This window comes from Macaca nemestrina, chromosome 4 (assembly GCF_043159975.1).
Source record: "Macaca nemestrina isolate mMacNem1 chromosome 4, mMacNem.hap1, whole genome shotgun sequence".
NCBI classification, from domain to species: domain Eukaryota; kingdom Metazoa; phylum Chordata; class Mammalia; order Primates; family Cercopithecidae; genus Macaca; species Macaca nemestrina.
In genome coordinates this window covers 67063750-67089069 of record NC_092128.1, presented here as the reverse complement: position 1 = coordinate 67089069, position 25320 = coordinate 67063750, and the positions used below count along the sequence as shown (strand labels likewise).

The following is a 25320-nucleotide window of genomic DNA, read 5'->3' as shown; positions in this document are numbered from 1 at the left end:
CTCCTTTCTGATGTGTAAATGATTTTCCTCCTTGTGCTTCTGTGCAAATGTTTCCTCTGGCTGCATAGGACAACGTCAGACTGGTTTCTACGTTAGTCTCGGTAAGCCGGAACTGAAATAAAGGAGGTAACAGTGTAGTACATATGTATTAAATTTCCTTAAATGTACTCTTATGTAAGTTGTGCCCAGTGGTAGCATTCTCCTCAGATGAACTCATAAAGTGAGAGATATGTATATGTCTGTGTGTTATGTGTGTGTGCATGTGTATATACAAATCATTGAAATGTTTCTCAAAAATAATTTTTCTGTTCAGATGATAACTGGCAAGTTGAGGATTTACATTTTGGGGGGTAGAAACTAACGATGTGTTGATATGTTGTCACTATGAAGTTCTGTTTAAATTTCATCTTTAGTGAACACGGTAGTGATGTAAATTTCACTTGGCATACTTTTGTAACTCTGTAATGTACCTAGTTAAAGTAGTCATGAAAGCAAGAAATAATGCATGTTCATATGTGGACAGTGCTTGAACTCTGCTGTACATACTAATGGAACAAGTTCTCTAAAGGAAATTAATATAATACTATATAATATTTATATAGTTGTGAATTTTATGGATCAAACACCTTAAAGTATGACTTTTATATGGAAGTAAGTTCATTAATTTCAACAATTATTAGCTCCTTCTCTATCCAAGTTAATGCTCTAGGTTCTGCAGGGAGTTGTGATTAAGAAAATACAGACAGATTTAAGTCAATCTGTCCTGTTTCACTAATCCATTTACCTTCGTTCCATATTTGCAAAATTTCCTATTTTCCTTTAACTCTGGGTTCCATTAGCTTATCTCCACAGCTATCTTCTTAAACAGAGTAGTCTTCTCTGTTCCTTTCAAATGAAGGTCGAGTTACAGACATCATCTCCTTTAGCTTTAACGTCAAAAATTGACCACTCTCTGAGGTTTTAAAAAATATTTGAATTATCAGTTGGGATTAACCTTTAGGTCATTAGAACTGGAGAAATAAAATCTGTCAGTGATTCCAACATTGTTTTTCGATGTTTTTCATTTGCTCGTTTTTGCTCCTTTTGTATAATTTCCTATATTTGCTCTAAGAAGTATTAATGGGTGCTCTTCAGCTTTGGTTAATGTAGGGTAGGCCTTTTGCTGTGAATGGGTTCAGGGCTATAGATATGCTAAGAATTTAATTTTTCTCAGTCATTGAGTTAGCCAGAAGCCCTGGATGGCCCAAGCCACCAGGTCAGAGCCTGTCAGTTCAGCAGCAGGCAGCTATGGCATGACAAGTATTGGGAGCATTAACAGAGGGAAGGACAAGTAGTCAATATGTAGAAAGGAGAAGGAAGAGAAGGAATGCTGATTAATAATTATGTGCTTTTATATACCTGTAAGCCAAATAATTTTTGTAGGTCAGTGATTTTTAAAATAAATGTCTACAGAAATAAGATAAATTGTACAGCTTTTTTAAATGTAAAAAGTATTACATGGCAATTCAGAATTCTCAAAATGCTCTCACACATGTAACCTCTCAGTTGGTCATTCCAACAGTCCTAGAGGAAGGCAGGACAGAGAGCAAACTGTCTCCAAACTTCCTTAATGTTCAGAGATTTAAATGACTGTCCCTTTTTTTTAAAAGCACTTTCTAACATTATCTCTCCATTTTATTACTTAATTAAAGAGGCATGCAGATTTTGAAGGGAAGACATAGGTTTTTCCATGGCTTCTACTTTGTTTTGTGTACGAAACAATATAAGTTCTAGAAGTTTGCTAAATATTGCTTCACGTATTTTGCTATTGCTAAAGCCAGAGTAGGAAATTTTAGAAGACTCCCCTAAAAATAAGTTAATCTCTGTAAATTTCAGTTTCTTCTTCTGCAGAAAGGGAGTAAAACAGTACTACTATATAGGGTCAATGTATGAGCAGCAGGACAAAATGCATGTATATCACCACAACTGAGCACATCCTAGCCACTCTGTAACTATCATGCTATTATTGACATGTTTTCATAAAATGTATGAGTATATGTGATCATTTTTGTTTTTTTCCCAGGTACAACAAAAATTTAGAAGAAGCTAAAAGAATTGGGATAAAGAAAGCTATTACAGCCAATATTTCTATAGGTGCTGCTTTCCTGCTTATCTATGCATCTTATGCTCTGGCCTTCTGGTATGGGACCACCTTGGTCCTCTCAAAGGAATATTCTATTGGACAAGTACTCACTGTAAGTGGTTTATATTGAGAAATGAGCCATTATTATAAAATGCCAATGAAATCCAGTAATGTTGGCTTGACTTTAGAAGAACATATTTTGAACAACTATTGAATACTACAGACACTTGCACTACTAGGTTAAAAAGTGGAAAAAAATTGGATGCATCCGACAACCAGTTTTTTGCTTGTTTGTTTTTGCAGATATATTGCACAATTTATCCTGTAGCCTAAATAATATTAACCTTAGCAATCTCAATAGCATGAACTTTTATTTGTTGAGATTATTTGTGCCAAACTTGATGCTAAACACTTCACTTTTATTTTCTGATATACTGTTCCCCAAAATGGCAAAATACACATTTTGACTTCTTTTCAAATTATTTCGAATGGCAGCTAATCCACCTCACAAATTATGGAAGTTGTTCCTCTTCCTAAAAGATTGCTTGGAAGTTTTCTGCATTATAGACCTTTGTGCAAGCACAGAAGTCTTGCCATTTAATGTTATCCTCTTTTATTTTAAAGACAATGAAATAATTTGCAAACCAAACTCAATTCGTATCTGGATCTAATAAAATACACTGTTAGAAGAGTCACTTAGTTCCTTTTTCATAGGCCAAGCAGAAATAGATTGAGACAGTGAAATATGATATTTTGTAGAATCCCTTAAAACAATTCCCTTTTTCAGGAGCCAGATTTGTAATATGGATGCAATAATTGCTTCTTTAGTTTTTTCAAATTTGCCTTATCCAACTTTGCTCAGTCAGGAATGGCTTTTCCCATAAAGTTTTTTTTTTTTTTAGTGTAGTGATGCTGTGGGTGATCCTTGGTTGTCATAACAGATGTTTTCCATTTAACTGTGATTGAGATGAGCAGTTTAAATCTAGTGTTCTCTGGGCATAAATATACCTCACAAACTGGAGGCATCCAGAATAGGGAGTGTGGGGTTTGATATCAGACCAAGTTGATTCAAATGGCAGCTGTGTCACTTTTTAGCTGTATGATTTAGGGCGGCTAGCTAAACTTTTCAAGCCTCTGCTACCTCTTCTGCCAAATGACATGACAGGAATGAGCCCTAACTTTCAGTGTTGTTTTGAGGACTAATTGAGATAATGAATATAGAATCACTTAGCAAAGTTCCTTCTGTGTAAATTATTGAGCAATATAATTCCATGTGATTTAGAAAAAATGAATAATGACATTAATTTTCATCAACCCCAAAGAGAAACACAGTTAAGTCTTTACCAATAAGAAACTGATTTGCACAAAACAAACAAACAACAAGGCCTAAAGAGAACACGGCCTTGTTGCAAAAAAGAGACAACCTGATAAAGGATCAATGCCTTAGGTGTGTGTGCTTTATAATTAACAAAAAACGTTCACACACCCTGTTTTATCATGATACAACATCTCTATGATTGCTGGGTAGGGGGAACAGATAGAATCTTGCCTGTTTTTGCAAATGAAGAAGTTGAAGCCAGAGATTCTAAGAGAATGGCCTAACAACATGTAACTAGTTAATACCAATTTAGGATTCAGAACTGGGTCTTCTGACTCCTCTAATAGTGTTTATTTCCACTTTACCTTGCTGATGATCTAAATAAAAAAAAATCTTAGACATTGAAGAAATAAAAAAAATCCTATTATAATATTCTAGCCCTATAAAATTTAAATCATTATTTTATTGAGCAAGTAAGACTAATTCTGCATTCTAAATTGAAAAGTATTTAAACTTCTAAAATATTTTTAGTGTGGGCAACATAGTGAGATCTCATCTCTATAATTTTTTTTTTAATTAGCCAGGTATGGTAGCACTTGTCTATAGTCCCAGCTACTTCGGAGACTGAGATGGGAAGGTTGTCTGAACCCAAGAGGTTGAAGTTGCAGTGAACCAAGATTGCACCACTGCACTCCAGGCTGGGCAACAAAGCAAGACCTTGTCTTAAAATTTTTTTTGAAAAAATTTTTTTGCTATTTTTTAATTGACAAATCATAATTGCATTACACTTATGGAGTACAATTTGATGTTTATATATACACACACATACACACAAAATGTGGAGTGATCAGATCAAGCTAATTAACATATCCATCACCTCACTTGAAACTTTTTGAGGTGACACATTTGAAATTTACTCTTGGCTGAGCGTGGTGGCCCATGCCCGTAATCCCAGCACTTTTGGAGGCTGAGACAGGAGGATTGCTTGAGGCCAGGAGACCAGCCTGGGACACATAGCGAGACCCTGTCTCTAGAAAAAATAAAAAAAATTTATCAGATTTGATGATGCATGCTTGTAGTCCTAGCTACGTGGGAGACTGAGGCAGGAGGATTGCTTGAGCCCAGGAGGTAGAGGTTATAATGAGCTCTGATTGCACCACTGCACTCCATCCTGGGTGACACAGTGAGACCCTGTCTCTTAAAAAAGAAAAAAAATGAAAAAAAGGAATTAAATGTACTGTTAGTTTCAAACTATTAAAATATTTTTAACACCTAATATTTATATGTTGCCTAGCCATTTTAAATTTTAATTACCTATGTTAGAAGACAGAAGAAGTATGAAAAAAAAATTGCTATCACTATCTAAGTAGCCTGATGTTTTTTCTTCACATTCCTCAGGTATTCTTTTCTGTATTAATTGGGGCTTTTAGTGTTGGACAGGCATCTCCAAGCATTGAAGCATTTGCAAATGCAAGAGGAGCAGCTTTTGAAATCTTCAAGATAATTGATAATGTAAGTCTAAGTTGGCCATTTATCCATCTGTCTAAAAGATTGTCCAGTTAAGAGTCAATTTCTTTGTCACTTTATCCAGCTTTCCACAAAATATCACTAAAAGTAGTTATTGTAACCTAGTAATCTCTTAAAATTTGATTCTGTTTAGAAGCCAAGTATTGACAGCTATTCGAAGAGTGGGCACAAACCAGATAATATTAAGGGAAATTTGGAATTCAGAAATGTTCACTTCAGTTACCCATCTCGAAAAGAAGTTAAGGTACAGTGATAAATGATTAATCAACAATTAAACTATTGAATGAAAAGTTTCTGATGTTTTCTTGTAGAGATTATTTTTTTAAAAGTGCATGTGTATTTAAACCTAGTATTGAACGGTCAGTTCCTATACCCTGTGTCTGTGAATTGCCTTGATGTTTTTTTTTTTTCACTCGTCCTGGCAGATCTTGAAGGGCCTGAACCTGAAGGTGCAGAGTGGGCAGACGGTGGCCCTGGTTGGAAACAGCGGCTGTGGGAAGAGCACAACGGTCCAGCTGATGCAGAGGCTTTATGACCCCACAGAGGGCATGGTGAGATGACCCATGCTGAGCTAGACCCTGCGGTGATCAGCCGTCACATTGCACATCTTTCTGATGTTACCCTTTCAACTACAAATGTATGAAAGTCACACTTACTTTTTATTCCAGGTCAGTGTTGATGGACAGGATATTAGGACCATAAACGTAAGGTTTCTACGGGAAATCATCGGTGTGGTGAGTCAGGAACCTGTATTGTTTGCCACCACGATAGCTGAAAACATTCGCTATGGTCGTGAAGATGTCACCATGGATGAGATTGAGAAAGCTGTCAAGGAAGCCAATGCCTATGACTTTATCATGAAACTGCCTCAGGTAAGTTGTCCTTGCCCTTTGCCTTTCTAGAGGTGCAAAAAATAAAATGCGGGCCTACTACATAGGAAATTAGGAAACTACTATAAATCGGAGGAAGAGAAATCCTAAGAAGGGAAAATAAGATTACCTCAGATTTGAAAGTTCTAGCAGTATCAACTGGTCGTAGACACATTTTTAAAAACTGAGGTTGGTTATTGTGCTAAATAAGATTTAAAGAACTGGACCTGTATTACCTGTGAGACTTGGGTTGTGTATGGGATTCCTTACCAATTTAAAATATGAGCCGAGATAGCTTGTCCTTATGCTAAATAATCCTGGGTTTTCTGTGGTAGAAATTTGACACCCTGGTTGGAGAGAGAGGGGCCCAGCTGAGTGGTGGGCAGAAGCAGAGGATCGCCATTGCACGTGCCCTGGTTCGCAACCCCAAGATCCTCCTGCTGGACGAGGCCACGTCAGCCTTGGACACAGAAAGTGAAGCAGTGGTTCAGGTGGCTCTGGATAAGGTCAGTGAGGCTTAGTTCAAACCAACCTGATTTATAAGCGTAAGAATATTCTACTATTAATTCTTGTTAATATTGGTCTTAGAAAATGAAATTTCTGATAGCTTCTAGGTGATTCCTTCAGCTATTAAAATAAAAGCATTAGGCCTCTTTGAAATCTTTTTCTATTTGTTTGTTTTATTGTTCAATTTATACTTATTTCTCTGATCTTATTTTAAGTGATGATGAATAAATTTTCATCTAAAGACACTTGCTAATCTTTTAAATTAAAAAATAGAAATATAGATACCAGTGAAAATTCATCTTCATTGTGATCTTCAAAACTTGACTATGTGGATAACCCTGTTATTTAGGTTTTGAGAGTTTGTAATATTGCCAGGAAGAGAAAAATACAACCTGAAGGTTCACACATGATTTTCAAGACGTTGAATGCCACTTGAAGACTCTATGGGAAATAAGAAACTTCTTATTTCCAGGAGAGGGGCAGAGAGCCTGTGATACTGAAAACGTACCTAAGCCATGACATGTTATTGACTATCAACAGAGTTTGACTGTCCTGCGATTCTGGAATCCATATGACTCATTCATCGAATAGCATTTGAGTATTTGCCCTGGGCCAGGCACTGTGTTTTTGATCTCCAGCATGTGATAGTAATGGAGATAATTCTGTGAGGACCGAGAATGTGGAGAATGAGACCTTATAACCAAAGGAGTTCCAAGTTGAGATGTCACAGTAGATTTCAAAGATGAACTCATATTTGTTTCAACTCTCCCTGTCTCTAATAAAACAACCCTTGAATGTTCCTTTAAACATCCTGTCAACGTGCTTAATAAATTTTTGAGGGAGGAAAAAAAGTAGCTTACTAAACATTATGTGGACCAAAATAGAGGCAGATGGGATTGTAGCTACTTTCTCCCCGCTCATTTTGCTTAATCTGTGGTTTCACCTCTGTGTTTTTCTTTCTCCTTCCTTCCTTCCTTCCTTCCTTCCTTCCTTCCTTCCTTCCTTCCTTCCTTCCCTCCCTCCCTTCCTCACTCAATCGCTCCCTCTCTTCCTCCTTCTTTTCTTTCTTTTCCTTTCCTCTCCGTACCTTCCCTTCCCTCCCCCACTCCCCTCCCCTTCCTTTCTGTTTTTCTTTTCTTTTTCTTTTCATTTTTCTTCTCTTCTCTTCTCTTCTCTTCTCTCACTCTGTCACCAGACTGAAGTGCAGTGGCGCCATCATGGCCACTGCAGTCTCTGCTGCCCAGGCTCAAGTGATCCTTCCAGCTCAGCCTCCCGAGTAGCTGGGACCACAGGTGTGTGCCACCATGCCAAGCTTTTTTTTTTTTTTTTTTTTTTGAGATGGTGTCTTGCTCTGTCGCCCAGGCTGGAGTGCAGTGGGACAGTCTTGGCTCATTGCAACCTCTGCCTCCCGGGTTCAAGTGATTCTCCTGCCTCAGCCTCCTGAGTAGCCGGGATTACAGGCATGCACCACCATACCTGGCTAATTTTTGTATTTTTAGTAAAGACAGGGTTTCATCATGTGGCCCACGCTGGTCTTGAACTCCTGACCTCAGGTGATCCACCTGCCTCGGCCTCCCAAAGTGCTGGGATTACAGACGTGAGCTACCGTGCCCAACCACCAGCTATTTTTTGATATATTTGTAGAGACGAGGTCTCACTATCTTGCCCAGACTGATCTCAGACTCCGGGGCTCAAGCAGTCCTCCCGCCTTAGCCTCCCAAAGTGCCAGAATTACAGTTGTGACCCACTGCTTATTGGTTTGCTTATCTGTGTTTCCTCATTAATCTATAGTGAAATTGTGTATTAAATTATAAATAAAAACAATTTTAAAACGTTATATTTTAAAATACTTTAGGGTATAAATTTTGAGAGAAAATTCCACATACCCCCTTTTTCTTAAAAAGATACAAAGAATTGATCTATTTTCTTGTGTATTTTCTAGTTTCTTTTTTTTTTTTTTTTTTTGAGACGGAGTCTCGCTCTGTCGCCCAGGCTGGAGTGCAGTGGCTGGATCTTGGCTCACTGCAAGCTCCGCCTGCCGGGTTCACGCCATTCTCCTGCCTCAGCCTCCCGAGTAGCTGGGACTACAGGCGCCCGCCACCGCGCCCTGCTAGTTTTTTGTATTTTTTTTTTAGTAGAGACGGGGTTTCACCGTGTTAGCCAGGATGGTCTCGATCTCCTGACCTTGTGATCCGCCCATCTCGGCCTCCCAAAGTGCTGGGATTACAGGCTTGAGCCACCGCGCCCGGCTATTTTCTAGTTTCTACCACCTAATTTTTCTCTTGTGTATTTTTTCTTTTTGAAGTTTTTCACTTCTGCTTATCCTATTGATCCTGAAAATGTTGTGTGTTGGTTTTGAGAATTGTGTTGCTAGTTACTGGAGAGAAATATAGAGTAACAAAAATTATGAGCATTCGGAAAATTACAAAGGTTAGAGAAGTCTTAGATAAGGCCTGGATATCTGGCTCTGTTCCTTTGTGAAAATAAAAGAGACTTACATGACTCTTCAATGTTTCCATAATTCTTCTACCTAGGAATAAGTATCACTTATTAAGCACTTACTATGGATAAGGCATAATGTTGAGTACTTTATGTGCATTATTTTATTTAGTCATCACAACTACTCTAAGAAGTAAAGAGTATTATTATCCCCGTTTTACATATGAATAAATTGAGCCTTACACAGGCTCCTTGCATAAAATATTTTATTGGATAAAATAAATTCATAAATTTATTTCAGGTTAGTGTGACACTGAGGTTTGGACTTTACTGCCTCACATTTATTGTCTGTCTTGTTCATCCAGGGGGTTATGGGGAATAGGATATTATGATTCCTAGGGCTGATTACTAGCTGGTGTGTACCAGTACAGCACAATGGCCTGTGTTTGTTTTGATGCCTGCGCTGTAGGAATTTGTTGGTTCGTACAAGCCCCTGATTATTTTATTTTTATTTTATATTATTTTTTTGAGACAGAGTTATATATATATTTTTTGAGACAGAGTCTCGCTCTGTTGCCCAGGCTGGAGGGCAGTGGCACGATCTTGGCTCACTATATGCTCCACCTCCCAAGTAGCTGGGACTACAAGAGCCCGCCACCACGCCCGGCTAATTTTCTGTATTTTTAGTTCACTGTGTTAGCCAGGATGGTCTCGATCTCCTGACCTTGTGATGCGCCTGCCTCAGTCCTCCCAAAGTGCTGGGATTACAGGTGTGAGCTATGGTGCCAGGCCCAAGCCCCCGATTATTACTGAAAATTTATGCTAAATAAAATATTTGGGGGCTTACATAATATTAATATGTGACTGGTATATTTGTGTTTTTATTTATTACAATAAAACATCATTTTAGACTATTATCAATTGTCTATACATTTATTGAAGTCAGAGGCTATCTTATATAGATTTGATGGTTTTACAATGCCCACAGCATTGGTTCAGTAAATATATGTTGAATGGATAAGTTTCTTCATGTAATTGTTAATGTATTCAAAAACCAAATTTCTCTCTCTTTAGGCCAGAAAAGGTCGGACCACCATTGTGATAGCTCATCGTTTGTCTACGGTTCGTAATGCCGACGTCATCGCTGGTTTCGATGATGGAGTCATTGTGGAGAAAGGAAATCATGATGAGCTCATGAAAGAGAAAGGCATTTACTTCAAACTTGTCACAATGCAGGTGTAGTTTAACTTTAGAATTTTCCTGTCATCTCAGTGATAAACTGATTTTGCATTTAATGCTAAAAATAAATATTATTTGATTTGATTATCTTAAAAAGTAGGAAACAACACTTGGGGGATTCAGAACGACACCATTGTTTTAAGATTTTTTTTTCTCTCTTGAAAGAGGGGAAAATAAAGAAGGATAAACAGATAAAAAAATTAAAAGGTTTCAAGGTATCTATTATAGTAGTCAGTAGCCACATGTGCCTGTAGAGCATTTAAACAGTAGTGAATCTGAATTGGAATGTTTTAAGTAGAGTGTGCACACCTTGTTCTGAAGACTTAGTGCAAAAAAATGCAAAATATCTCAATTTTTATATTGATTACATATTGGAATGATATCATAGGATATCAATAGTATATTGGATATATTAGGTGAAATAAAATATATCATTAAAATTGATTTCACTTCTTTCTTTTTACATTTGTTAACATGGCTTCTAGAAAATTTAAAATAACATGGCTCACAGTATGGCTTGCACCATACTTCTGTTGACAGCACTGATCCAGAGTAAACTTGATTGAGTCAAAACACCCACAAAAAAGGGCATGAGAAGATAAGATACATGGAATGAATGCCAGTTTATTTCAGTATATACAGTGGGAATTCTTCTTTGGTGGTTTTCATTTCCAAATGTCACACACATATATAGATACACACAGACACACACACACACAAAAAAAAAAAAACAAGGATTAGCTTTATCCTTTTCTGCAGTTACTAAACAAATTACTGTTTTCCTTGATAACTGACATTCAGTGATTAGCTTTCATTGGTTAACACAGCCTAATGAGCTTATGCATATTTCTTGTTTATTTTAGACAGCAGGAAATGAAATTGAATTAGAAAATGCAGCTGATGAATCCAAAAGTGAAATTGATACCTTGGAAATGTCTTCACATGATTCAGGATCCAGTCTAATAAGAAAAAGATCCACTCGTAGGAGTGTCCGTGGATCACAAGGCCAAGACAGAAAGCTTAGTACCAAAGAGGCTCTGGTATGAAGGGGGATGCGGAGTTTGTTTTAATCTCACCAACTGTGGTTCCCCTAGTTTGGTGGGCTAGGGCTATGTTAGGAGTGGGAACAAAAACGGGCTCTCCAGAATCCTCCTGTCCTATCCCCCAGAATGTTCCACAGGCCAGGATGTCAACATTTTAGAATCAGGTTAGAAATTTAAGAGTGTTAATTTATACAGTAGAATTTTTAGAGTTAAAATTTATAATGTAAAGAGACTATAGTGGGTCTTCAAATATCAAAGTTTCTATTCTGTTTATTCCTGCTTATAAATACTCTTGTCAGATTCTGAGTACCAAATAAAAGTTAAGTGTTTGTGGAAGCATCATTTATTTTTTAAAAAGTAAGGGAATATTGTAGCAACATTTGCCAGCATTTTTTTGAGGCTAAATAATAATCATTATGACATTTTTTGAAGCAAAATTGTCATCACTTATTCCTTTTTAAGGAATAAGGATAGGATATATTCCTTTACAAATTTTTGTGCATATGCAAGAACTGTACATTATAAAAGTTTTTAACTAACTGTTGTAATAATTTGTGTTTCCTAGGATGAAAGTATACCTCCAGTTTCCTTTTGGAGGATTATGAAGCTAAATTTAACTGAGTGGCCTTATTTTGTTGTTGGTGTATTTTGTGCCATTATAAATGGAGGTCTGCAACCAGCATTTGCAGTAATATTTTCAAAGATTATAGGGGTAAGTGTGGTGCCCATTTGTGTGATTTACTTGTGAGTCCTGATGGAAGAATGAATGAATAAACTGTGTTTGAACTGGGATACATAAGCAACAAAATCCATTATCTTCTTATGAAACTAATTGGCTTGAAGATGTAAGAATGGAAGTCTGGTTTGTGATAGGAAAGCTAACTTTGTGAACCTTCCTTTGTTGTCACAGTTGGTTTCTAGCCTGGGCAACTAAGGACCAGCTTCCTGAAATAGTCAATGAAAGTGATGAGATGACTTTCTTATACCTGCCAACACTGGACTCTGAACAAACCTTGTGAATTCTCATTTCACCAATGTGCAAAGAGAGTTCCTCAAATGTTGGTCAGACTGGCTTGAGAATGCACTGTTCTCTAACGTACATATTTTCCAGGACATGAGTAGGCCTAGCATGCTACTTTTGTAAGATGTAATTTTCATCCCACTTGCTAAGATTAAAACAAATAGGAATAGCTTCCTAAAGATCGAGATTGACATACGTTGGTTCCACCTCATCTTAATGGTGGCATTTTCAGCAATAAAGTTACGATCTGAAAGGAATGCTCTCTGTTTAGTGACATATTTCCAAACATCAAGCTGAGGACACCCTTGCCATAACTGCTGAAAACATTATGGAGAAAGAGATTGATCACCACAAGAAGCATAAGCTAAACACTGACTTTTGATTCTACAAAACATATATGACTATTCAGGTCTACCCATGCCTGGCTAGCTTATTTCAGTTTAATATATTCATTCATGAATTCATGTTTAATGATATTCATGTTTAATATTAAATATATTTATTCAAGAATTATTATTATTTTTTAAGTCTCGCTCACTCTCGCCCAGGCTAGAGTGCAGTGGCGCGATCTTGGCTCACTGCACCCTCTGCCTCCTGGGCTCAAGCGATTCTCCTGTCTCAGCCTCCTGTGTAGCTGGAATTACAGGCCTGCACCACCACACCTGGCTAAAATTTTTGTATTTTTAGTAGAGATAGGGCTTCACCATGTTGGCCAGGCTGGTTTCAAACTCCTAACCTCAAGTGATCCACCTGCCTCAGCCTCCCAAAGTAATGGGATTACAGGCATGAGCTGCCATGCCTGGCCTCTATAATTATTTTTTGTGTTTTCTCTGTGCCAGATATTTGTCTAGTTGTTGAAAAAAAGTCTTAGAATGTGATCAAATGTCTGATTCTGTAGAGTATATGGTCCAGGGCAGGAGTCAGCAAACTTTTTCTATTAATAGTAAGATGGTAAATATTTTAGGCTTTGCATGCCACATGATTTCTGTTGCAAATACTCAACTCTCACCTAGTAGTACACAAGGACAATGTGGAAGTGAATGAACACGACTATGTTCCATTAAAACTTTATATAAACATTTGGCCAGTGGCCCATAGTTTGCTGATCCTTGCACTAACATGTGTCTTACAGGTTTTTAGGGGATGGGGGAGGGGTAGACTGTGGTGTCATCAGAGAAAAAAAAAAGGCAGTGGTTAAGTTAGGAATGGGTTTGGTTATAGCAAAACCTCAAGTTATGATTTTATACTTTTCTCATTCTTCATATAACAATAAGTCTGGAGGTAAGTGTCCCAGGGCTGGGATATTAGCTCTTAGATATTGAGTAGGCAACCAGATATCTGCCTCATTGAAGATGGTGGGCTCTGCATCAGTTTGCTTGGATTTATATCCTTGAGTCATCCCTTGCTGGCTGTGTTAACTTGAGCAAATTAATTACCTTCTCTGTACTTCAGTTTCTATCTGTGTAAAACTGTGATGATAATAAATCATTCTCCATTCTGGAGATGGTTGCCAGGATTAGAGGAATAGTATATATGAATTTGCTTAGAATAATGCCTGGCATAGAGTAAGAATTTAGTAGTTGTTACGATTTTTCTTGGACTGACTAGTCAAAAAATTATTTAATCTTTTCAAAAATCCTTTTTGTCGTTGTTGTTTGTCTGTTTTTTTATGAAAGGTAAAGTTGTCTGTCCTGGGCTAGGAATGTGACTGCCTTACAAGACTGATTTTGGCCCACTGTGAAGGGAGATACGTGTTTTCTTTCCCTGAGGAGTGGTTATTCTCTGTGTTCCTTGAGTTCAAAACATCCCATTAGCCCTTATAACCATCTCTGGAAAACATTTCATGTATGGTGCTAGGTCAGGTAGCTGTAGTTTCCAACTGGCTCTCTAACTGGCCATCCTACCAAGAAGGCAGGCTCAAGGAAACTCCTTTCTTTTTGAAAGGCCTGGGCTGAGTGAATGACCACCGCTCTGTGGTTCACCAAAAAAACCACATCAGGTTTTCTCCAGACACCTCAGGACAGTTTGAAATGTCCAAATAGTAAAGCAGTGAACTGCCATAAATGTAGTTCCCACCAAGGGAAGAGGAGAGTATTTGTTCTGATTTCAGCTTTACACAGTTGAGGTGGCACTCCTGACTCCAAGATGGAACCTGAGCAGAAAAAATATTGGATCAATTTATGAATGATAGACTTATCCTGGCCTCCACGGAAGGCAGAATGCAGACACCTTTAGGGCTGGCAATAGGAAAGCCAACCCTGATTTCCAGTGTACTGTGGCTCTCCTGACCCCTGAATACTGGGCCAGATGGGAAATGGGTCAGGTCCAGGATGGGTTCTTCACTGATTGAACTAAAAATCCTTTAAATGTTTTCTTACAGATTTTTACAAGAAATGATGATGCCGAAACAAAACGACAGAATAGTAACTTGTTTTCACTATTGTTTCTAGTCCTTGGAATTGTTTCTTTTATTACATTTTTCCTTCAGGTAAATGTCTCCATTTTCACTATATTCATTTTGAGAAATGCATCATTATTCAACTGGGGGGATTTATAAACATTGATGTAATTGGCCTTTTAGTAGAACTTTTCTATTAACATGGATACTAATAGCCAAGTTTTTCTGACATGGTGAAAAAAGATGTTTGCCTCCTCTGTCTCCCTTGCTTACCTTCTCCTCTCCACCCTCACCTCCCACAATGAAACCAGAGGGAACAGAGTGTTTGGCCTAATATGATGACTGGAGGTGAAAGGCAGGGACTTAAAAGTGGAGTGTGGGGGAGCCCTGGATATAAGTTTGGATATAAGTATTGCCAGTAAATATAAATACTCAAATGTCTTCCCGTGTTCTAAAAGAAACAAAAAACATAAACTGGTGTTCTAAAAGAAACAAAAAACAAAAACCCCATAAACTGGTCACATGGGTTTAAAAAGGGTTTGAAGAGTTTATCACTCAACTTTTGTTCAAGAAGAAAGAACCATTTCAATGATGGAAGAATGTCAATCCTCTAACAAAAAATGTAGGAAACATTTGTAAAGAGTCAGATTTTTACAGCTTGCAAAACATTTGGCTGAAATGAAATGGCAAGGAATTAAGTACTCTAAAAGTTTAGTATGAGGGCCTGGTGTGGTGGCTTATGCCTGTAATCCCAGCACTTTGGGAGGCTGAGGCAAATGGCTCACCTGAGGTCAGGAATTTGAGACCAGACTGGCCAACATGGCGAAACTCTGTCTCCGTTAAAAATACAAAAATTAACAGTGTGTGGTGGTGTGCACCTGTAGTCTCAGCTACTCAGGAGGCTGAAGCAGGAAATGTCTCAGGAACCCAGGAGGCCAGGAGGCGGAGGTCGCTCTGAGCCATGATCGTGCCACTGCACTCCAGCCTGGGGAACAGAGTGAGTCCCTGTCTCTAAATAAATAAATAAATAAATAAATAAATAAATAAATACCATTTAGTATGATAAGACAGTGTTGGTTTTGGTTCAAGTGCTCCTTGTACCTGTTTCTGATTTTGTGTCCTTGGGCACATAAGTAAACTGTCTAAGCCTATTTCTTTAGCTGTAAACTAGAGATACTGGTACCTGCCTCTTGATAATTAAAAGGATCATGTGACCAAGTGCCCAGGCCTGCGTGAGGCAGTAGTAGGTAATCACTTATTAATTGAATGACTAGCCCACTGTAATTTTTAAAGATAAAACTGTGAATAGATCTCTTTATTCAACATGTAAGCATGTATTACATTTTTTAAAAATAGAATATTGTTCTGGACATTATAGGAGGGGGAAAAGAAAAAACAGACTGAATTCTTTCTTTACTCACTGGGGAATTTGTCCTTACTAGAATAAATGTGACACTCTAACTACTTACAGGATTGCCATACCAGCTATTAATACCACAGGTGTTTGGAGGACGTAAAGATTGCTCAATATAAATTTAGTTAAGAAACTTGGAGTGAGGCAGGCTTTGAGTTGGTCCCTTAAATGTTGACAATTTGAATTGGTGAAGCAAAAGAAGTTAGAGGACTGCCTTTATAACATCATGGTGCTTGGGAGTACTGGAACCTAGCTTGCCTGGAAAACAGGTGAGAACAAAGTCTGTGAATTATAGGACCTTAGAAGTCCAGAGATAGCAAAATGCCTGAAGATGTTAGACCACCCAACTCCTCTTCTTAGTAACATGGGGAGGGAGTCCAGTGGGTAATTAAAAGCTCAGGCTCTGGGTTCCCATTCTGGTTAGGATTCTCATGGATCTGGATTAAGATTCCAACTCTGTGACCTTATAACTATGGACTTTGGATCTTATCAGGCTCTCTAAACCTCAGTTTCTTCTGTAAAGTGGGCTTTTCTGTCTATACCACCTGTGCAGCCTTGTGCCATGGCACACAGTCACAGAAACAGCAAGCCCTTGAAATCAGGCTTTCTGACTTTGTCTAATCTCCTGCTTTAGCAAAGACATCAATTCTCCCTCCTTTTATGTAATTGGTGGCTGAGTCTCTGACAAGGCATGTTCCTGCCCACAGGGCTTCACATTTGGCAAAGCTGGAGAGATCCTCACCAAGCGGCTCCGATACATGGTTTTCCGATCCATGCTCAGACAGGTATGTTTATTGAGGGCTGTGCCCTGGGATGGGTAGAACTCCCCATGTGTGCGCCTTGGACTCAGACAGTGGGAGCTCTGTCTTGTTTCCCGGGCCTAGCTCCTATATTGGTTGTTCCTCAGTCTTATGTCAGAGATGCAGCTGAACTGCCCCCTAGGTGCAGGCAAGGCTCTACTGTCTCTCTGTTCTGAGTGGGCACAAGGAACTGGACCAGTTTGAGACAGAGCCTCCAGAATGGATTCACCTCCAGTCTGTGTCTCAGCAGTGGTGGTCAGTGCAGGCAGAAGGCATCTTTGATACTCCTCATCCCTTTCCTCTCTTTCCTTCTTCCTTCTGGGAAACCCAGGGCACAAGCGTTTCTTTCCATCAAGAGATGCCCTCTGTACTCTTTCTTTCTACAAATCAAAACTCATCCCTGTGACCCATTCCTCACTGCCCATTTTCTTTTCTGAGGCTAGTCTGAAATACTAGTTCAAGCTGCAGTGTTACTGGCTGATAATGGGTTTAATGGAATGCTACTCACATTTTGCAGCTTCAAAACCCTAACCATTGACAGATGTGAATGTTTTCCTGGGGAAATGGGGAAGGAAATTATAGGAATGTAAATCAGAGCAGCCCAGTTCAAAGGGGAAAATTCCTTTAACAATCATGAACATTTTGTATGTGACCTAATAACTTTCCATTTTAAAAATCACTAATCACTTGCCATTGAGTAAAATGATGCTTTAGAAGTCTGTCCCAGATGTGCCAGGGATACTCAAACCCTGGCTAAGAGGCATCAGTTTGGTGTGTTAGGTTTTCTAGAGGGCATTCACATTTTGCCAGCTGTCTCTGGTTCCTCAGTTCTTCCCCATTCCTTCCATCACCATTTAAAAACAAAATGTATTTATTGAAATTGCTGGCAAGTGACTGACAGAGCCAGGACTGAATCTGAGTGAGAGAGCACAGTTTGATGGGAAACGCTGTCCTTGAACTCTTAGGTTGAACTGTATTTATAACTCAGATTCCACTTAGGTCTACACTGACCTTGCTCCAGGGCCAAATTTCCCATTACCCAACCAGCCTCCAGGCCAGCTGCTATATCCATTACACTTTGGCAGCTGAGCTGATGGTTAGTGGAATGCCTCCTCCATAAATTGTTAAGTAGGGCAAGCATTTATTAAGTGCCTTCTGCTTACAAGGTCTAGTACTTAGTATTGTAAGGCATTCAAACCTGAATGGTCCCTGTGTTCAAGGACGTTACATTCCTGTGCAGAGACACTTTTAACCACTTAAGAATATTGAAAAGCAAGTTGATACATACTATAATAAATTATAGCACTATTTTTTCTTAAATATTTTTGGGAAAAATGATAGATACTTCTTTAATGTAAATAACCAGTTTAGATAACTTCTTAGGGACCACAGTTATTTGTAAAACACATAAATTCATACTTCAAATTCACAATCATGTTAGTATCTGTGTATTTAAAAATGTAAATGGTTTTACAAAGAAAATCTTATTTTATGTTGAATATTATATTTTAATCTGGATTACTTTTGTTGATTTCTTTTTGACTCAAATCATTTATACTGCCCTGAGCTACATTTATCTAACTGCTTGTTCAACCTCTCTGTTGGATATCTAATAAGGGTTTCACTGTTTAACATTTCCAGAATTGAGCTTTTGACTCTTCTGCTCCCCACCAGACTTACTCTTTACTCCCTCTTCCCCCATATCAGTAAGCAACAGCTCCATTCTACCAGTTGTTTGGGCTAAAAACCTTGAAGCCATCCTTGACTCTTCTCTTTCTATTAACATTGCAGAAGCTTCCTAGCTGATCTCCCTGCCTCCATTCTTATCCCAATCTGGTAGGTTCACCTTAAAACAGCCAGAATCATTTTTCTAAAATAGAAATCAAGTCATATCCCACTGCCCAAACCTGCTGAAGGCTGCCCGTAGCTCACAGGATAAGATCTGGAATCTTGACAGTTGCCCATAAGGCCACACACTATGTGACCCCCACTGTCTCTCAAATCTCATGTCCTACAACCACCTTTTTCCAACACAACATCTATTTCATACACAGTGGCTCACTGCCCAAGAGTAGGAATGGGAGGATCAGAGGAGCCAAATGAGAACACAAATCTGTCCAGAGGAAGGGGAGGCTTTTACAAACTCACACAAAGGTTCTTTTTAGGCTGCTGGCAGCCTTTAAAGCTTTCTTGCTGGTATATGAACAGATCAGGTATGCCTTTGCCTCAGGGCCTTTGCACATGCTGTTTCTGCTTTCCCTGAGGTATTCTCATCCTTTCCTTCATTCAGGCCTCTGTTCAGATGTCCCCTTAGACAGGCCTTCTCTTTCCCCTCCCCAGTCACTAAAATAGCACCTCCCCTCACTTTTCTGTTCTTCTTACCCTGCTCAATTTTTCTTTTATTTGTACCTTCCATCTCTAGAATCTAAGCTTCACAAAAGCAGCCACTTTGTCTTTTTTGTTTGTACAGGTCCAACACTTAGAAATCATGCACAGGACAAAGTAGGCACTCAGAAATTTTTGTGACAAATGAAATGATCTATTTATGTGTTTTTATATTAAGTTTCTTTCTTGTGTATTGAATGTCGCATCCTGAGTGCTAAATACCGGGGATATAAGTATAAACAAAACTGACCCTGTTGCTGCCCTCTTGGAGCAGAGAGTCTCATAAACAGAGCTTTAAGATAATAAAATCATTTTCTGTGCCACAGGATGTGAGCTGGTTTGATGACCCTAAAAACACCACTGGAGCATTGACTACCAGGCTCGCCAATGATGCTGCTCAAGTTAAAGGGGTACGTGCCTCCTTTCTACTGGTGTTTATCTTAATTGGCCATTTTGGACCCCAGCATGAAACTAATTTTCTCCTTACAGGTGTTAGTTATCATCATTAAGAAAATGTTGGATAGATATCTAACCTACGAACATATCACATGCTTTTTATAGCAACATGTTAACTATTTAAACATTATATACTGTAGAGCATATAGATAACTTATAAACCTTTTGCTATTGCTATTATTCATGCTATTAACAAGATGCATGAAGAATCGTTATTTAGAAAAGAGAGTGTAAAGTGCTCAATCAACATAAAACAGTAATTGCTCCTGAAGAAAGGATGTATTTAATTGCTGTAAGAAAGTTTAGGGTCACTGTGGTTACAGAAGGGAGGGAAGACAATCCTCTAAAATATAGATTGAAAGAAATGAAAAGCACATTAAAAAGTTAAAGCAAGGATAGAATAACTTTAGTCTTTATCTTTAATAACTTTAAACTTTAATAATTGTAATAACTTAAATTTTGCTACTGTATGAATCTCTTGATATAACTAGATACTATTGAACCAGCAGGTTTTGATTTTTGGCTGAAGTGACAATTTCTTCTACAACTGTTTATGGCAAAAGTCCACAAAATGATGTAGAATTTGAAAAAATTCATGTTATCTCCGGTGTGTCTTTTCCCCTCTTGAACCTTATTCATCTTTATCTTTAAATCTTTCTGTAAGATAGTACTCTACTAACATTTCTTCTATCTAATATATAGGGCTTCTTTAAGAATAAATTAAGCTTTGAATGAGGAAACACATAGAGTTATAACATTGAAATATAAACCTTAGGAGTCCCTCTTTTTCTGTTGTTTGGAATAGTTTCAGAAGGAGTGGTACCAGCTCCTCTTTGTAATTGTTGTTTTAATACAAACTTCTTTGCTTAAAGCAAACAAAACAATAAAAATCAGGATTTAGATCAAGTTGTATAGAATGTAATTACAGGTGCACGCCTGTAATCCCAGCTACTTGGAAGGCTGAGGCACGAGAATTGCTTGAAGTCAGGAGGTGGAGGTTGTAGAGGTGAGATCGCACCACTGCACTCCAGCCTGGGTGACAGAGCAAGACTATGTCTCAAAAAAAAAAAGAAAAAAAAGAAAAGAAAAGAAAAGAAGACAAAGTAGCTGGAATAAAGTGAGTGAAAGGAAGAAACTGTGTGAATAGGCCAAAAGGGGCAAGCATAGAAGGAGGCTGTTGCAATAATCCAGGACAGAGATGATAGTGTTTTAGACTAATGTGGTTATACAAAAGGTTATACAAAATTTTAAGATATAATTAATTCTGGATATATTTTAGATGTCAGCCAACAGAATGTATTGGTTGGATTAGATGATGGATATGAGAGAAAGGGAATTTAAAGATAATTCCAATTATTTTTTACCTGCACAATGGAGAAAAATGGAGTTGATTTTTTGTTTTTTTAAGCTCTCTTTTTTTAAAGAGAGTAGCCCAGGCCAGACTACAGTGGCGTTATTATAGCTCACTATAAGCTAGAACTCATGGGCTCAAGAAATCCTCCCCTCTCCAGCCTTCCTGCTAGCTAGGACCACAGGTGTGCACCACCATGTCCTGCTAATTTTTAAATCTTTTGCAGAGACATGGTCTCCCTATGCTGCCCAGTCTGGTCTTGAACTCCTGGGCTCAAGCGATCCTCTTGCCTCAGCCTCCCAAAGTGTTGAGATTACAGGTGTGAACTGCCATGCCCAGCTGGAGTTGATCTTTATGAAATTCAGAAGCCTGTTGGAGAAGCAGGCTTAGGGGAGAATGGAGAGTTCTGTATGAGACATGGTAAGTTTGTGATGTCTGTATTAGACATCCATGTGTAGATATCAAGAAGGCTGAACTTTGCACTGCTAACTTTAGTAAACCTTTTATATAATTGGTTTACCAAATAATTTTACTATGCTTCTGCATTCATTCTGGTTCTCAGAACTCTATAGACTCCTACTCTGTAGGAGAAATATATGTGGGACAGTGAGCATTAGTCTCTGGAATAAAGGAACAGTAACCAGTGCAATGTGACATTGCACAGTATGACACAGATCCTGTGGTATGGGCTCATGTGCCTTGATGGACAAATATCCCGCATCACATTTGACGTGGAAGACACAATCCTGGAGGCAACTCAGTGTTTTGCAGCAGAACCTGGAGCAGATGTATTCAGGGCATTCTGTATTGCAGTTTTTCTTCCTTCCTCTCAGATTCCTCTGGTGTTATGACCTGCCTTAGGCCACAGTGAGTTCCCATATTTGTAAAACTGGTGGTCACTTTTTCCCTCCACAGTGCTGTTTGTGAGGCCCTTTGCCATATTCACTGTCTCTAATTGCCTGCTGGGGTCAACCTTCTGCTTTTCACTTTTTTCCCCAAAGACACCTCGAACTGGCACTTTCATGGCCCTGCCAAGATGGCTGCACTCACCTTATGTGAGCCACTCAGGCAAAACTATTTTCCAGAACTTAAAACAGTGGCTAAAAAGGAAAGACCAGGGAAGAGGAAATGAGCAGGTTGGCAAACACTGTCAACTTAGGAAAGCCCAATGTAGCTGTTATCACAGATTGGCTGAGAGAGGACTGTTGGATCTACTTTACACCACTAACTGATCTGTTTTTGGCTGACAGGTTTTGGTTCCTCCCCTCAACCCTAGTCTTTACAATGAAAATTTTCTGGCTACTAAGCTGTGCTCTTCCATTCTTCTTAGTCCTCATATTTCTATAGACTCCTACTCTGTAGGAATAGATGTAGGACAGTGAGTGTTACTCTTTAGAATAAAGAAACAGTAACCAGTGTAATGTCTGAAGTGCTAAATCAAATGAGGCTGAGGAGTTAAATCTCCTTGCAGTTTAAGGTCTTAGACTTTTTAGTTACTCTTTTTGGTACATTAAAGAATTTGCCGTCTTTAATCCATCTTATTTCTTTCTGTGGCCCTTCACTGCTATCCAAAGCTGCACATTTATATGTCTGAAAGGTTATATAGCCGGGTAATTCCTCTGCCATGAACTCACACCGAGAAGTGATTCTAGGTGATATTCTAAGAGCTTCTCTCACAAGCGCATAAGTCAGTAGCTGTGGTGGGAAATGAGCTCTGAGTAGAACTTGTAGATACTGAGAACAGGAGCAACCTATATCATCCCTGTGGCACAGCCCTTCTCCAGCTTGCATCCTTTGACCTTCAAACTAAAGATGTGAAATGCAGAGAGCTGGCTTTGAAAACCACTTTCTGATTTATCCCAAATTTGGCAAATCATCCCTTTAATATAAGCTCAGTGATTGCATCAACTAAATATACAGGTGTTATATTATTTATGATATCTCTTTCAGCCCTGGTGCAGCTCCATGGTACAGAATTTAATGTATTTAAAGGCTACTGATAGTTATAGCACTCTTTTCCTAAGTACAATTCTGGTGTTTATATCAGACAGGTGTTAAATGATTTTGTAGGGATTAGTGTAGGGAATTATAAAGGATTCTATTGCTACCAGAAAGGGGTCCCGATGCAGACCCTGAAGGAGGGTTCTTGGATCTTGTACAAGAAAGAATTCAAGGCGAATCCATACAGTGAAGGCAAGTTTATTAAGAAAGTGGAAAAATAAAGAATGGCTACTCCATAGGCAGAACAGCAGCATGGGACGCTCAGCTGCTTATACTTATTATTGTTACTTCTTGATTACATGCTAAACAAGGGGTGGATTATTCATGAGTTTCCTAGAAAAAGGGGTGGGCTCTTCCCAGAACTGAGGGTTCTTCCCCTTTTTAGACCATATAGGGTAACGTTGCCATGGCATTTGTAAACTGTCATGGCACTGGTATGAGTGTCTTTGAGCATGCTAATGTATTATAATTCACGTATAATGAGCAGTGAGAACAACCAGAGGTCACTTTTGTCACCATCTTGATTTTTGGTAGGATTTGGCTGGCTTCTTTACCACAGCTTGTTTTATCAGCAAGGTCTTAGTGACCTGTATCTTGTGCTGACCTCCTGTCACATCCTCACATCCTGTGACTTAGAATGTCTAACCTCCTGGGAATATAGCCCGGTAGGTCTCAGCCTTATTTTACCCAGCCCCTATTCAGAAAAAGCAGGTCTGGGGCCAGAGCAGGCATTTGGAATGGCTTGAGGGCACAGAATATTTCCAGGGTAGAGGAGATGTGCTGGACTAAATTATAGAGTGATGGACTAAACTGACTTTGTAGCTTGACTTTTGGTTTCAGAGTTGGAAATCTGGTTTACAGTTGGACTTTATACAGTGGTGGATTAAATTCACTTTGTAGTTTGACTTCTGACTTTAGAGCTGGAAATCAGCACACACTAATGAAAGTCATGCTTCAGACTCCCTCTGGAATTCAAGGGGAAGACAATAATGCCCGCTTACTATCTTAAATTAAATTCCATAATTTTCAATTTTCTGTATTTTTTCCAAATTAAACATTATATCTCAAACAGACCCAGATATATTTGAATATTATTAATGACAAATATTAGGCTTAAATTATAAGTAATTATATACCTAACATTGGAAATTTCTATAATTCCCAGTTTGTCAGACTCCTTTATCTTGCTGATTTGCAGGGATTGCTTTAGTAATGTTGCTGTGGTTAATGAAGGTTTTCTTGGTATTAAAAGATCCGAAGAAATAGGAATATGTAATTGAACTCTAGATTGTTGATATTCTACTTTCAGCATTCTGAAGTCATGGAAATTCTTACTGTAGAAACTCAATAAACTTATAAGTAAACCTTTACTTTTTAGTTCATTACTGAGAAAATAATGAAGATAGTCTCATGAAGGTGAGTTTTCAGAAAATAGAAGCATGAGTTGTGAAGATAATATTTTTTAAGTTTCTCTAATATGTTTTGTTTTGCAGGCTATAGGTTCCAGGCTTGCTGTAATTACCCAGAATATAGCAAATCTTGGGACAGGAATAATTATATCCTTAATCTATGGTTGGCAACTGACACTGTTACTCTTAGCAATTGTACCCATCATTGCAATAGCAGGAGTTGTTGAAATGAAAATGTTGTCTGGACAAGCACTGAAAGATAAGAAAGAACTAGAAGGTGCTGGGAAGGTGAGTCAAACTAAATGTGATTGATTACTCAAGCAGAGTAAAATATTCTAATCAGTGGTGTTTTGTTACTCCCTGCTGCTTACTATGCTCTAAGAATGTGTTTATAACCATTCCTCAAAGCAATCTTTTTTATGCTTATTCAGTAAATTAGAAACTTACAGAAAGTAGCAAAGCCAGTTCTTGGACTCAAAAACTGATAATTAACTTTAACAAACTTTTTCAATTTTCAGGCCATTGTCTTCACACTGTTCTTCCTTCCTACTCACTTTCCTTGTTCCCTTAGTTATTTTCTTCTTTCTTTTCTCTCACTTTCGCTCTCTCTCCACTCCTTCCTTCCTTCTTTCCTTTTTTCCTTCCTTCCCTTCTTCCTTCTTTTCTTTCTTTTCTTTTAAGGTTAAAGCCATTCCTTTATTGAGGAAAGTAGGCCTATTTTATTTGTACATGTAAGGGGGGAGATTAAATATGGAAAAACCCTAGGGGTATTTATTATATCTGTTTTAAATTACTACCACTCTTTCTTTTTTTTTATCGTGCTCCTCTCTTCATCTTATTTCTATTTATCTTTACCCCTTTTTTACTTCTTTTTTTTCCCCCTGCATGCTTGTCTATTTTTTCCCATTATTTAACAAATGCTTATGTGGCATTTACTGTGTTTCCTGGCAAATGTCTTACTCCTTATAGCAACCATATGGGGTCTATTATCTCATTTGTCTGGTGGGGCGGAGGCACACAC

At 38.3% G+C, this 25320-nt stretch overlaps 1 protein-coding gene across 2 annotated transcripts in view; it reads left to right on the top strand.

Moving 5' to 3' along the window:
• LOC105475450 (ATP binding cassette subfamily B member 1) overlaps nucleotides 1-25320 on the top strand; it is a 133393-nt gene that overhangs the window by 81793 nt on the left and 26280 nt on the right. For both annotated transcript variants that reach the window (XM_071094773.1, XM_011730682.3), the window contains 13 exons: nucleotides 2063-2234; nucleotides 4839-4952; nucleotides 5101-5211; nucleotides 5393-5518; nucleotides 5636-5839; nucleotides 6172-6342; nucleotides 9857-10018; nucleotides 10885-11061; nucleotides 11630-11776; nucleotides 14466-14573; nucleotides 16605-16682; nucleotides 19409-19492; nucleotides 24384-24587. In XM_071094773.1, coding sequence (XP_070950874.1) covers nucleotides 2063-2234; nucleotides 4839-4952; nucleotides 5101-5211; nucleotides 5393-5518; nucleotides 5636-5839; nucleotides 6172-6342; nucleotides 9857-10018; nucleotides 10885-11061; nucleotides 11630-11776; nucleotides 14466-14573; nucleotides 16605-16682; nucleotides 19409-19492; nucleotides 24384-24587 — 1858 coding nt within the window. The remainder of the gene's footprint in view (nucleotides 1-2062; nucleotides 2235-4838; nucleotides 4953-5100; nucleotides 5212-5392; nucleotides 5519-5635; nucleotides 5840-6171; nucleotides 6343-9856; nucleotides 10019-10884; nucleotides 11062-11629; nucleotides 11777-14465; nucleotides 14574-16604; nucleotides 16683-19408; nucleotides 19493-24383; nucleotides 24588-25320) is intronic.